Source organism: Leucopleurus acutus (genome assembly GCF_964270905.1).
Source record: "Leucopleurus acutus genome assembly, chromosome: 16".
In the NCBI taxonomy this organism is placed as follows: domain Eukaryota; kingdom Metazoa; phylum Chordata; class Mammalia; order Artiodactyla; family Delphinidae; genus Leucopleurus; species Leucopleurus acutus.
The window spans coordinates 65410293-65424783 of NC_139158.1; the positions used below are offsets into that span (position 1 = coordinate 65410293).

General features: G+C 51.3%; 1 protein-coding gene across 2 annotated transcripts; it reads left to right on the forward strand.

The window, feature by feature from the left end:
* Positions 1 to 6439: 6439 nt before the first annotated feature.
* On the forward strand, positions 6440 to 14416 carry TLDC2 (TBC/LysM-associated domain containing 2; the record flags this gene model as incomplete). Of its 2 annotated transcripts, XM_082858237.1 has the most annotated exons (6): positions 6440 to 6472; positions 8283 to 8432; positions 9099 to 9251; positions 9446 to 9541; positions 13147 to 13220; positions 14281 to 14416. In XM_082858237.1, 6 exons carry the CDS (start codon positions 6440 to 6442, stop codon positions 14414 to 14416), a joined length of 642 nt encoding a protein of 213 aa, XP_082714363.1. The 2 variants fall into 2 exon arrangements, with proteins under 2 accessions (XP_082714363.1, XP_082714364.1); XM_082858238.1 differs by lacking the exon at positions 9446 to 9541.
* Between the last annotated feature and the right edge of the window lie 75 nt (positions 14417 to 14491).

Consider the following 14491-nt stretch of genomic DNA (forward strand, 5'->3'; position numbering starts at 1 on the left):
ATGCCCTCTGCAGTGGAAGCATGGATTCTTAACCACTGGGCCACCAGGGAAGTCCCAGAACCTGCTTTAAATAGGGTAGTCAGGGAGGCCTCTCTTAGGAGGTGACCTTTAAACTGAGTTATTCAAAGAGCCAGAATAAGAGAATTCCAGGCAGAGAGAACAGCAAGGGCGAAGGCTGAAGGAGGAACAAGCTTGATAGATGTTCAAGGAAGTAAGAAGGTCAGAATGACTGGCACTTGATGGGTGATAGAGGAAGGACAAAACAGAGCAGGACTGGACAGCGGGAGCCTCAGCAGCCCTGGGCAGGGCTTTATTGTTTGTTTGTTTTTAAAATATCTTTTATATATATATATTTTAAATTTTTGTTTATTTTTGGCTCCATTGAGGTTTCGTTGCGTGCAGCTTTCTCTAGTTGCAGTAAGCGGGGGCTACTCTTCGTTGCAGCGTGTGGGCTTCTCACTGCGGTGGCTTCTCCTCTTGCGGAGCACGGGATCTAGGTGCGCGGGCTTCAGTAGTTGTGGCACACGGGCTTAGTAGTTGTGGCTCGTGGGCTCTAGAGCACAGGCTCAGTAGTTGTGGCACATGGGCTTAGTTGCTCTGTGGCATGTGGGATCTTCCTGGACCAGGGCTCGAACCCATGTCCCCTGCATTGGCAGGCAGATTCTTAACCACTGCGCCACCAGGGAAGCCCGGGGCTTTATTGTTGATGCAGTGACAAGCCACCGGGGACTTTGGAGTAAGCAGGGGTGAGATGTAATCTAATTTGTGTTTTAAATAGATCACTCTAGCTGATGGCAAGAAGATGCTAGAAGATGGGTAAAGGGCCTATTGAACCAGCCTCTGAGAGGTAACGGTGGCTTGGATGAGGGTGGAGGCAGTGGAGAGGGAAGAAGAGGGGTAGTTTTGAGATCTGTTCTGGAGCTTTGAAGAGTTAGACACCCTTGGTTGGAGGTGAGGAATCAGAGAAATGAAGTCAAGTTCAACTCCCAGGTTACTGGCTTTCATTACAGGATGAGTGACAGTGCCATTTAACAAGACAGGGAAACCAGCTTAAATGTGGTCGGGGGTAGAGAGACCAGGTTTAGAGGGGGAAATGGAGAGTTCTTTCTGGACCCTATCAGTTTGAGATGTCTGTGGAGACATCCAAGTCATACAGGCAAGAGACCTATGAGTGTGGAGCCCAGGGTAGCAGTTAGTCCGGACTCATGAAGAGTCATCCGCATTTAGACAATATTTAAATCCATGAGACCAGATAGGGTCACATAGAGAAAGGGTCTACAGAGAGAAGAAAAACCAGGAAGTTAAGAATTCCTGGTTCTACATTTGTAGAGACATGGATGGACCTAGAGCCTGTCATACAGAGTGAAGTAAGTCAGAAAGAGAAAAACAAATATTGTATCTTAACACATATATGTGGGATCTAGAAAAATGGTACAGATGAACCGGTTTGCAAGGCAGAAATAGAGACACAGATGTAGAGAACAAATGTATGGACACCAAGCAGGGAAAGCAGGCAGGGGGGTGGTGGTGGGATGAATTGGGAGATTGGGATTGACATATATACACTAATATATATAAAATAGATAACTAATAAGAACCTGCTGTATAATAAAATAAAATAAAATATTTAAAATAAATAAAATAAAATAAAGAATTTCTGGTTCTATCACAGATACAGGGAACAAACTAGTGGTTACCAGTGGGGAGAGGGAAGGAGGGAGGGGCAACATAGGGGTAGGGGAGTATGGGGTACAAACTATTCTGTATAAAATAAGCTACAAGGACATATTGTACAATACAGGGAATATAGCCAATTTTTCTTTTTTTTTTTTTGCGGTACGCGGGCCTCTCACTGCTGTGGCCTCTCCTGTTGCAGAGCACAGGCTCTGGACGCGCAGGCTCAGCGGCCATGGCTCATGGGCCCAGCCGCTCCGCTATAGCCAATATTTTATAATAACTATAAATGGAGTATAACCTTTAAAAATTGTGAATCACTATTCTGTACACCTGTAACTTATATAATGTTGTAATCAAGTATACTTCAATTTAAAAAATAAAATAAAATTTAAAAATAAAAAAAAAAGATTGATAGTTGTTACCTCTAGGAGTGGATGAGATTGGGAGAGGACAGATGAAGAGGGCCTTTAATAATTGCTCGCAAAACATCTATCATGAATTGTTTGAATCTTATTAAATAAAACTGTATCCATGTATTATTTCTTTCATAAAGTAGAAAATTGAAAAAAAAAGGGGGGGGTGGAATTCCTGGTTCTAGAAAGTGGTTAAGACAGGAGAAGCCAGCCACAAAAGACAGAGAGGGAGTGGCCGATGAGGGTGGAGGGAAATGAAGACAGCGTGTTGTCTGGGAGAATCGCTCTGTCAAGCGGCACAGGAGCTGAAGGAAGATGAGAGCAGTGTCCCCTTCCTAGGGCGACACGGAAGCTGCTGGGGACCTTGCAAGAGCAGGCGTGGTAGGGACAGATGCCAAAGGCAGGGGGTTGAAGAGCGAAGAAGACGTAGAGGTGGAGTGTAGGGAGAAGAGGATAGAGCAGTCGTGGCGGGGACGGTTGTGTCGAGAGGGGCAGGCGAGAGATGGGTGAGGCCGAGAGAAGCCGGGCAGGAGAAGCGGAGCGCGACAGAGCCAGGGAGGCCCAGGGGACTGGCTTTCGAAAGCAGCAGGGGCCCTTCCTCCGTTGTCCTGGAGGGAAGGCGGAAGAGATGGGTGAGATGCAGGTGGGTCTGTCGGGAAGGTGAGGGAGTGACTGATGGCTTCTGTTTTCTCGGTGAAGAATAAAGTTGCCGGCTGAGTGAGCAGCGGAAGGAGTGGAGCTTGTGTGAGGAGGGCAAAGACCGTCTGTCACAGCGACCAGAGAAGAAATCAGACCTCTCAGGATGTGTGAAGGGGTATGTCATGCACCCATCCGAGGATCAGAGTGAAGCCAGTCGACTCAGCAAAGCACAGAGCTGAAACTGTGCCGCCTATCCAGTTTTATATCCAGCTTTTTTCACTTTACAGAGTAGCAGAAGCATTTCCCCGTGCATTTATGAACTCTTGGCAAACATCACTTTTAATACTTAGAAATAATCCACAGAGGAGATATTCCATGGGTCGCTTAAACTTCTCCCCTTTTACTGGACATGGAAATTGTTTCCTGGCTCTGACTGTTGCAGTTCTCAGAGAGGCGGCCTGTGGTCTGGTGGAGAAAGGACAAGACAGGCTGCAAGGCAGAGCTGGGACATTCAACACGCTGGTGCCTAGAATCTCATCGTGGAAGCTTTTTAGGGGCCAATTACATGGCAACTGGCTTTCCTGCCAGGTCACATTCCTAGACTTGAGGATGAAGAATGGGACAGCAAGGCACATCTCACTGGCCTCCCAAAATGCCCAAAGGTTCGGGAATTGAGCGTGGAGGAAATAGATTTGGGAGAGGGGCCCTGAGAGAAGGGAAGGCCAGACGTGTGACCCCCGAGCTGTTGACAGCTCAAACACATATAGCAACAGCCATGTTTGAGGTAGCAACAGGGCTCCTCACTTGAATGTTTTCCCCATAATACAAGTCCTTTTGGTATCCCACCTTCCCGGAAAGGGCATTGCCCCAGGAGACCTGGTCATGGGGAGAGGATCTGGGGACCCGAGTCTTTTCCACCAAAGCCAGCAGGAGGGGGTCTCTTTCAGGTCTGTGAAGCTGGAGTGAGCCGCCCGAGAGAGTGGGCTTACCCACCCAACACGCTGGGGGACCCTTGGTGGGCATAGTTTTTCAGGAGTTCCTGCCCTGGGTGGAGGCCGCTTGTTCTGGGACTGGCTGAAGCCCGTTCCAAATTTGAGGTTCTGTGTTTCAACAACAGCATTCACTTAAGTCCCCTTATGAGCCAGGGATAGAGAAGTGCCCCACTGACAGTGTGCCTACTGTATGCCGGACGCTGGGCTTCCTGGACATGACCTCACCCCATGGCACGACACGCCAATGAGGAAAGAATCAGCATCCCGTGTGAGAGTGGGAAACCAGCAAGGCTGCCTCTTCTCACCTCCCAGCCCCGGGCCTCCCCTGCAGCACAGGGTGATTGGTGGGGACCCCACGGAAGGACCCTTTCCTGGACACTTGCACCCCTTAAGGAAGCGCCTTATGTGATGGGCTTCAGGCACCACGTGGCACCTAGTAGCTGTGGGTGAGAGGCTCCAGGTTAGAGACAAGGAGCTGAGTAAACCCCACCTCTTTGGGCTGGTGGTGGCAGAACTGGGGGCCTGAGGTGACAAAGTCTTGTTTGTGGGATTTGAGTTTCTGATGGACGACAATGACTGCCAGGCCTTTCCAGCTGGAACCGGAGCAGGCTCGGGGCCAAGGCTTGCCACCCTCTGGGCAGGTATAAGAGCTGGGAGGAGGGCTGGAGCCCGGCTGGGGCAGAGGTGCCAGCTGCCCGCTGGGGGACCAGGGTGCAGAGCTAAAACTGCTTTGTACAGACCGCCAGGTGGACAGGGTCAGTTCTGGAAGTGGCCCCTTCTCTGTGGGATGCAGCAGAGGCACTAGGGAAGCCGTCGGGCTGGACAGGCTGGAGGAGGTCACCTGAGGCTGCGACTCGGCAGGGTGAGTACATTCTTCCATGGTTCCTGCCTTTCCCTTCGCCACTGAGCTACTCACCCCCGCAAGTGACTGAGTGACTCTCTGCCCCAGAGGTGCCCGGGTGGAGACTGAGTGGCCATTTGTCCGGGACTTGAGCCCTGAATCTCGCAAAGGGGCAATGTCGGGGGATAGCCATAGCACTGTCATTTGTCCAGTGCTCAGCAAACACCAGGAACTGTGAACAGGATGATGGAGGTCTGGCTCAGCATCCTAGTTCTTCAGGCATTATCTTCATTTACTCTTACAGCAGCCCCATCAGGTAGATAGGTATTAGTATTTTACAGATAGGGAGACTGAAGCACAAAGATGTTAAGTAACTTGCCCAACGTCACACAGCAAGGAAGTGGCAAAAACCAGGATTTAAACTCCCTGACTCCAGAGTCTGTGCTCCTAATGACTGTGTTATTCTATCATGTGGCTGTGGTTAGTCCCTTCTACTTTCTGAGTGGCAGTTTCCTTATCTGCAGTTTAAGGGTGTAAAACATGATGATCAGAACAATATTGTCCTGAGATTCCGGAAAGATATCTGGACATGGGTCAGCCTTAAGCACTGGGAAGCCCTGTTGGAACATTTATCAATAATGTGTGAATGGGGACTGCCCTGGTGGTCCAGTGGTTGGGACTCCGTGCTTCCAGTACAGAGGGCGCAGTTTCGATCCCTGGTCGGGGAACTAAGATCCCACATGCTGCGTGGTGTGGGGGGGAAAAAAAAAAAAGAATATGGGGATGCCCTTTGATCCATTATTCAACTTTTGAAATTTATCATAAAGGATATCATCAGATTTATGAATAAGGAGGTTCATTACAGTTTTGCTTATAATCACAGAAAATTAGAAGCAAACAAAATGTCAGACATTTGAGAAATGATGTACATCCTGTGACGAAATAATAAGCAGCCATTAAAAATCATGTGTTCAAAGGGTACTGAATGTAACTGGAAATTTTTCATTTGTTAAGTTTGAAAAAGCACTTTATGAAACGATACACAGTATGGTGTATTTATAAATGTGTATATATACTTATATATGAAATAAATATAAAAGATGGGAAAAAATACCCTTGGGGTTGAGAGTTTATCTCTGAGAGGTGGAATTATGAATATTTTTGTATTTTTCTTTATTCTTTTCTAAATTCCTCAAATTTTCTACAGTAAACATGTATTGCTTTTTTAATTAGAAAAATGACTTTTTTTTGTTTTCAAAATCTGTTATTTTGGTCTAGCTTGGCCCCTTTCAAGCTCTGAGAGGAAACTGAATTGCAGGCTGTCAGTCTTGTGAGGGCCTCTAAAATAATCTGGTCTCAGAGAAACCAGAGGGGAAACAGTGTAATATGTTACACGTGGGGAAACATGTAACAGTGCTACATGTTACATGTGGGGAAACCCAGTTACATGTGGGGAAACCCAGGGGTGCAAGGGACTTATGCAAGGTCATACAGGGAACCAGAGGCCCCAGACCCCCAGTCTGGGGGCTCAGGTATCTGCCCAAAGGCTACAGTCCATGGGCCAGGCTGCCAGAAGGACAAGGAGGTAGAAGGGAATCACAGCTAGAATCTACGGCTAACGTGTTAATTGCTAACTACAAGTGCGGCCTTGAATGCCCAGCGTAGCTGACCTCACAGACCCACCCAGTGACATACTGGCCCGGGAATGACAGGTGAATGACAGGTGAGAGGGAGCAAAGGGTAGGCGGATGGGCGTGGAGCCAGCCGGGTGTGCCCCAGGTTTCTCCCTCTCATCTTCAGGCCTCACCAAGCGGTGCTGCCTCCCTTAGCAAGGCTGAGGGCTCGCTTACTGCTCTCAGCTGGGCTCGGACAGAAGCATGAAAGGTCTCCGCTGGCGTTACACTCGGCTGGTAAGGGGCCAGCTTGGGCTGGGGGTTGGTCAGGAAAGGCGGGGAAGAGGGGGTCTGGGCCAGGATTGGATACAGGCTGGTGTCCCCCTTCCAAGCCCCTCCTCAGCTGGCCCAGGGTTCAGAGCAAGGACTCAGGAACCTGGGGCATTAGCGCCCAGCCCCATGGTCCCAAGACCCTCAGGAAGCACAGACCACTGTCTCCATCCCTTCCTCCCCGGAGTGGGTGCCAGATGGAGCTCTATCCAGAAGCCCGCACAGCTAGGACGCCCTCCCTAGGCCTGAACCTGGGGAATAGGAAAGCAGTTTCCTGTCCTTCTCTCCTTCTCGAGGAAGTCTGTCTTTTTTTTTTTTCTTTAATGGAGTACCCCCTGCTGTTTTTTAAATTAATTAATTAATTTTTGGCTACGTTGGGTCTTCGTTGCTGCGTGTGGGCTTTCTCTAGTTGCGGTGAGCAGGGGCTATTCTTCATTGCGGTGCGCAGGCTTCTCACTGCGGTGGCTTCGCGGGCTTCTCACTGCGGTGGCTTCTGTTGTGGAGCGCGGGCTCGAGGCACGCGGGCTCAGTAGTTGTGGTGCGTGGGCTTCAGTAGTTGTGGCTCGTGGGCTCTAGATCGCAGGCTCAGTAGTTGCGGCGCACGGGCTTAGTTGCTCCGCGGCATGTGGGATCTTCCTGGACGGGGGCTTGAACCCATGTCCCCTGAATTGGCAGGTGGATTCTTAACCACTGCGCCAGCAGGGAAGTCCTTGAGGAAGTCTCTCCTGATGAAAAGCCCCGAAGTCATTGTGTGCAGGCGTGCATACACACATACACACACACACACACACACATACACACACACACACATACACACTCTGGTACAGAGTGGGAGCTCAATGGAGTGAATGAATGAATGAATGAATGAAGACACCACCATACATGCCCACTGACACACACATATATTTACACAATCCCAACTCACACTCACAAACACATTGACAGGTAACACACAAAGTTGCACTCAACACCTTCTCACACTGATTTGCCTACACAACTCTATTTTAAGCCAACACACCACACACATTCACACAGACAAATGTGCATTTTATATGAATCTGCTAACCTGCACGCTGTCTCACCTATGACTGCATGCGTTGTTTCACTGGCTGAAAGGGCCTTCTTTCTTCCTTTGTAAAATGGGCGTAGTAAGAAGCACATTCTCGGGAGTTCCCCGGCACTCCAGTGGCTGGGACTCGGCGCTATCACTGCTGCGGCCCGGGTTCAATCCCTGGTCGGGGAACTGGGATCCCACAAGCCACAGAGTACGCGGCCAAAAGGAAAAAAAAAGCAGCACATTCTTCTTAGAATTCTTGGGAAAATTCAGAGAGATCACGCACAGCAAGCATTTCACACAGGCCTCGTCAAGTGTGTGCTGTATATTGAATACGTCAGCCACTACTGTTGTTGTTATTATTATTATCGTTATTTCACGTACAAAGGCACAGCTGCGGCTCCCAGAGCTGGGCTGTCATCTGCCCTTCTCTCCTGCCCACAAGCTTAGAACGCAATCCCTGGCATCCACTCCGGATCCAGAGAAACCAGGCAGACAAGCCGCAGGGCCCACGGCCACATCGGATGGGCATGGCTGGCAGGGGCCAGGGAGGGAGCTGGCTGGAGGCGGGGGCAGGGCCTGGTCTGTCGCTGACACTTGCTTCCTCTGGCTGCAGGGGCCTGGGCCGGGGTGATGAGGTGGCCGAGGCTCTCAGGCTCCGGACATGTGGAGGCTGGTGTCTCCTTGTCCCTCCACTCACCAGGCCTCTTTGTGTCTTCACAGCCCAGCCAGGTGGAGGACGCTCTGTCTGGGGAGGAGGGTGAGGAAAACGAGGAGGAGACAGCCCCAGCCCCAGCTCGTGCTCCGGAAGATCCAGTGGAGCCCCAGCTGGCAGAAGCCAGCCAGGTTCTGGGAGCCTCGGAGATGAGGCAGGTTCGGGCACAGTCCGTGGTACAAAGATTTCAGCCCTGAGCCTGAGGGTCCCACCCTCCTGCCCCACCCCAGCCAGGCCCAAGGACACCCAGGGTCACTCCTGCTCTGTCCTCTGCTCACTGTGTCACCTTGGGCAAATCACTTCTCCTCTCTGGGCTTTTCTTCCTTTCTTGTAAAATGATCCAGTAATCCTAGCACCACCTTCTTCCCTGGGCCAGGAGGTTAAGGATATAGTGAACTAATCTAGTCCTTGGGAACTGACGCCAAAGCTGGGGTGGGGGTGGGAGGATGAGATGGGGGGATTAGGAGGAAGGGTTCAGCGTCTCATCTATTCTCTGGCTGCTGGGGGCCAAGGTGACCCCTCTGACCTGGGTTCAAATCATGGCTCTGCCACTTACTCCCCATGTGGGCTTCAGGCAGTTGCTTCACCCCCTGAGCCTCAGCTTCCTCATCTATAAAATGGGAACACTAATCCCTCCCTCTGAGGGTTCCTGCTAATTGGCGTGAAAGTCCCCTGGAAACAGTAAAGTGCTCTGTAACCTGCAAAGCACCGTGCTTGGGTGAGCGGTGGCTGTTCAACCTCAGTCCTCCTGGGACACAAAGGATATGGGGCGAGGAGGGTGGGAGGACCGGGAACCCTCACTCACCTCCAGTCCTGTCCCTTAGATCAGCCTCCACCTACCCTCGAGAGTCGCTGGACACTCCTGGAGTCTGGCCTTTCGCACGTCGAGGGACGGCTTCAGTCTGCGGAGCCTGTACAGGCAGATGGAGGGCCACAGCGGGCCGGTGCTGCTGGTGCTGAGGGACCAGGATGGCCAGGTGAGCCGTGCGGGGAGTGTTAGTGGAAGGGATGCGTGTCGATGGGCCCCCGAGAGCCTCTCCATCCCCCAGCTCTGCCCCAGGCTCCCCAGGAGCCTCTCTAGGACGGGCCTATGTTACCAAGCCTGAAGGGTGGTGCTGCCAGTGGACCTCCAGCTCCCTTCCAGCGGCAAACTGCAAACTCTTCTTTCCAGATGTTTGGGGCCTTCTCCTCCTCGGCTATTCGACTCAGCAAAGGCTTCTACGGTACCGGCGAGACGTTCCTCTTCTCCTTCTCTCCACAGCTGAAGGTGATGTTCTTAACCTTCCAGGCGGGGAGTGGGATCCATGGAAGGACAAGGAACCCGGGGTCCCAGTGGCCCCCAGCTCCATCCCCTGTGCTGGGTGCCTGGTGTCCTTCCATCTTTCCACAGAGGGAGTACAGCAGGGCAGTGGCAGGCAGAGCATCCCCCTTCATTTAAAAAGTGCTCAGTTCCTGGCAACCACTGACTGGCTTGAGAGGAGGTGTGTCGCTCAGCAGATACAGGCTGGAAAGACAAAACTGGTCCAAATGCAGGTAGCCCTGTGGGTGTGGGGGTAGGAAGATGAAGACAGACATGCCCAGTGGCTTATATTTTCTTAGGCAGTGTCGGGTAAGGCCATCAGCTAAGGGTGAGAATGGAGAGGAGGGTGTGAAGGTTGAGGGGAGAGGAGGTATGGCAGGAGTAGAAAGGGAAGCTGCTGGAGAAAACTGGAGAAACAGAAGGGCAGCTAGGCCGGGCTGACTGGAGGTCCGAGACTGCGAATGCAAAGGCCACTGACTTCGGTGTGTGCTCTTCTCTAGCAAAATTCAGCTCCTCAGGTTCAAGCATGGAGAGCGCGATGGGAGGGTTCAACCACGACTGGGGTTTTGCCAAGCTGCTTTACTAGAGGGAGACAGGGAAAAGGGAGTTGAATGGAGTGGAAACACAAAATAGATGAAGCACTAGTTGCAGGTGCATTGGTTTGCCATTAGAAACCCCTGTCCCATGCACAGAGCAAGACACCTACAGATACATGCAACAACATAGGCATCTGGTTGCATGACAAGGAGGTCACAAGCTTGGACTGACTGCCTTGCCGAAGGCAAAACACACCATATCTGCTGTGTTGCCTCCATCGCCAGCCTGGAAATCTTATCAGGGAAGAGGAGAGGGGACAGTTGTTTACAATAAACCCATGCTGGGTATTAGTCCCCACCGCTGGCCTTCCAGGGTTCACCTACTGGAATCCTCAAGTTGTACAAGGTTCCTCCTACTGCTCCGACAGTTCCGTGGCAGAATCCTTTGCTGGTTCCTCCTCATCTCTCCAACCTTTTAACATCATGGGGTCCTCAATCTCAGGTTTTGGTTGTCATCTCTTCTCTGACTATCCTCTTTTCCTTCAAGGTCTCGTCCATTCTCACAGCTTTCCATGCCATCCAGGTGCTGATGGCCTCTCCCCCGGACTCCACACTCACATACACCCAACCATTACCCAGTGTCTCCAGTTGGATCTAAATGGCATTTCAAGCCTCACATGTTCAAAGCTGAGCTCCTGACTTTCTCCCAGAAAATCAGTTCCCCCTGCCATCTTCCCTGACAAAGTTAACGGCACCTCTATCTTTTCTGCCGTCGAGAGCAAAAATTTTGGAGCCCTTCTTAACGCCTCTTTCACACCCTACATCTGAGCTGTCAACGAATCCTGATGGCTCTTCCTTCTCTTTCTATCGCTATCCAGAATCCACCACTTCTCACCATGTCCTTTGCTGTCACCCTGGTTCGAGCCACCATCATTACTTGCCTGTGTTCCTGCTATAGCCTCCTAATGCTTCCACCTTCAGTCATCACAGTACCTGGAGTGAGCCTTTTAAAAGGTAAGTCAGGGCACGTCACTCCTGGGCTCCAAGCTGCCGATGGTTTCCTTTCTCCCTCAGAGAAAAGCCAAAGTCTTTACAATAACCTACAAGTCCCTACGTCTCTTGGCCTCTCTCTGATGTCATTTCTTGCTACTTTCCCTCTCCTGCACTCCGCTGTAGCCACACAGACCTGTCGGTTTGTTCTTAAACAGGCAGGCCTGTTCCTACCTCAGGGCCTTTGCACACACTGCTCTACCTAGTGTGCCCTCCACAGGATCTCCACGTGGGTCGGTTCTCACTCCCTTCAGGATGCTGCTCAGATGTCACCCTCTCGGCAAGGCCCTCCCTGGCCGCCTGCTTTAAATTTGTAACACTCCAGCCCCTAGAAATTCTTATTGCCCTGCTCTACTTCTTTCCCCTTAGCTTTTGTCGCCACCTAATATACCATTTATTTTACTGATTTACCCGCCTCCTGCCGCTAGAGTGGGAATTCCCGGAGGCAGGAATTTTTGTCTGTTATGTTTGCTGTTCTCTCCAGTGACTAAACAGTGCCTGGTGTTAAGTGCCAAAAAAATTCTTCAAAGGAACTTATGATTGTTTTCAGGGGATCACTATAGTCTTCCCAGGATACTGTTATGGAATCTCATCCTTTCAAAAATTGGTTAATTTTTGCCCGTCTTTGGTCTTCTGGCACCTCTTGTGTTCTGCATGAAATCCCAGCCGTTCCTTTACTGCTCTTCCAAGAAGCACCATGAACGTGGCCTTAACTTTTTCTGCAGCAATGTTTATCTTCCTCCTTCAAGTCTGAAGGTCATGTTCCTTGAGGAAAGTGGAGGAGGAGCTGAATGGTTCTGTCTTCTCGTGGCCACTTGTTAATATTATCTCACCTGTTCTGAGCCCAGGGCTTATCTCTTATTAGTCCACTTTCTTGCTTAACACCCTTTGGTTGCTCAGAGCATTTTTGGCAACTAATTACAGGCAATAATATGCTATACTTTGGCAGCCTTATAAAAATCTTTTTATTAGCTAAATCGACCCTTGAATAATTTGTTTAGTCAACAAACATCTATACCATGTCTCAGGAATACTGCCGGAATCAAGGCAGCCGTCACAGAGCTTACCTGTTAGCTGGGCAGGCAGTGGCATATTGCCACATGAACAGGGCCTGGGAGGAAGGGCTACTTTCAATTCCTCTGGGATGACATTTGGGCTGAAAGATGAGAAGTGGGCCATTTGAGGATCTGGGGGAAGAGCATCCTGGGCAGAGGGGTCAGCAAGCATGAAGATCCCAGAGCAGCAATAGCCTCAAGTGTCCCAGGGACAGAAGGGCCAGGGCAGATGAAGTGCAGTTGTTAAGGGGGAAAAGAGGTCGGAGAGAAAATCGGGGGCACAGCAGGCTGGGCTTTCGGCTGTTGTAAGCGGTTGGATTTTATTTCCAGGGCCATTGGAGGGCTTTAGCAGAGGAGGGCTAATATCCGATTGGATTTTGAATAGGTCACTGACCGCAGTGCGGACGGACATGGGCTCTGGGCAGGAGACAGTGGAAGCTGAGACCCATTAGGAGGCTGTGATCCAGGGAGGAGTGACTGGCGGGGACAGATGGGACAGAAATGGTGGTAGTCAGGGTGTCTCTTTGGGGTGGGGCCCACAACACTTGCTGAGGAACTGGGTGTGAGGCAGCACTGGGGAGTGTGCAGGCTTGGTGTTGCCTCCAGCGAGGGGAGGAAACAGTTAGTAAGGGTGGAATCAGGGCCCCGCTCCTGACCTGGACTTTCCGCCTCCTCTCTCCAGCTTGGGACGCAGGAAGCCTCAGAGGGTTCGGGTCTATTCCTAGAACAGAAGGGCTTTGGGGCTGTGGGAATTCAGACTGTGGGAATTCAGACTCCAGTCTCCAGGGAGACTGGAGACCAGAGTAGTTCCTGCGCCTTCGTTGGGGCCTGGAGGTTCTGTTTCCTCCACAACACTGCCGCCCAGTGGTGTAGAGTCAAAGTGCAAGGGCAGGACTCACCCAGTAACCGCAGGTTTCTCCTATCATCACAGGTCTTCAAGTGGACAGGAAACAACTCTTTCTTCGTGAAAGGAGACTTGGATTCACTGATGATGGGCTGTGACAGGTGCGTGTCTCAGTCCTCCCCGAGTCTCTAGTGTCGGGGTGGTCTGTGCTCGGATCCCTTCTCCCGTCCGGAAATGCTGAGCTAGGCTGCCCCAGACAAGATGGGGAGGCTGCTGGTTAACCTTCAAGCCTCTCCCTTCAGCAGCTCCTGCTCAGTCCACTAGTCAACCCCCTAAACCCTGCTCTAAGTCAATATTGAGAGGAGAGGGTGGCGTGAACTCTCCCCCGAAGTGTTACGTTGGTGACAGCTTAGGCTGTTACTTTGGAAACAGCATTCCCTATGGTTGGATGAGGCTAGATTCAAGGGATGGGCAAGCCTCAGATTTACCTGTCAGCTCCATGACTGTAGGAACATAACTCACTGGAGGAAGGCAGGCATCTGCCTGGAACCCGGCATGCGTGCGTGCGTGCGTGTGTGTGTGTACGCGCGCGCGCGCCTCTTGGGGGTGGGAGATGGAGTGCGTTAGGAAGACAAGGTTAGTCTCGCCTCTGGTATGACCTGCAAGTTCAGGCAGAATAACTCTTATCCTGAGGGTACAGAAGAAAGCATTGCTTGCTTAGTACCAGGCAAGTTCTTTGCTCTCCCAACTGCCTGAAAAGCCTCCACTGAGAGGCAGATTGACACAGAACGCACCAGCCATGGCTGATTTGCAGTAAGCCACTTCCCAGCTCCAGCCTAGGTTTGCTGTCAAACGAGGGGATTAGAATGGATGCCCTCTGACGTGTTTTGGGCTCAGACTCCGCGCTTGCGCGAGTCCCTCCTTTGGTTAAGCATTGCCATCTTTAACGTTCTGAATGTTCTAAAACTGGATTGTGGTGATGGTTGCACCACTGCATATATTTATCAAAATCATTGAACTGTAAAAAAAAACAAAAAACGCTCCAAACCCTGTGGGGGACAACATGCGAGCCCCTAACAATCAGGATAAATTGGTTTAAGGGGAGCTGAGACAAAGGTGAAGTGAGGCTGCGGTCGCGGTGTAGCCAAGCACCGCTGGTGCAGGTCCGAAAGGTGTCAGCACCCAGGAGGGAGCGATGCCAAGACTCTCCTCTCTCTTTAGTGGCCACTTTGGGCTGTGGTTGGATGGAGACTTGTATCACGGGGGGAGCCACCCCTGTGCAACCTTCAACAACGAGGTGCTGGCCCGGCAGGAGCAGTTCTGCATCAAGGAGCTAGAGGCCTGGGTCCTGAGCTGATGCCCCGGTGGGCAGCTTCCTGGGGCAACAGGGGCTTGGATCTGCCCCCGGATGCTGACGAGGCCTCCGTCACCC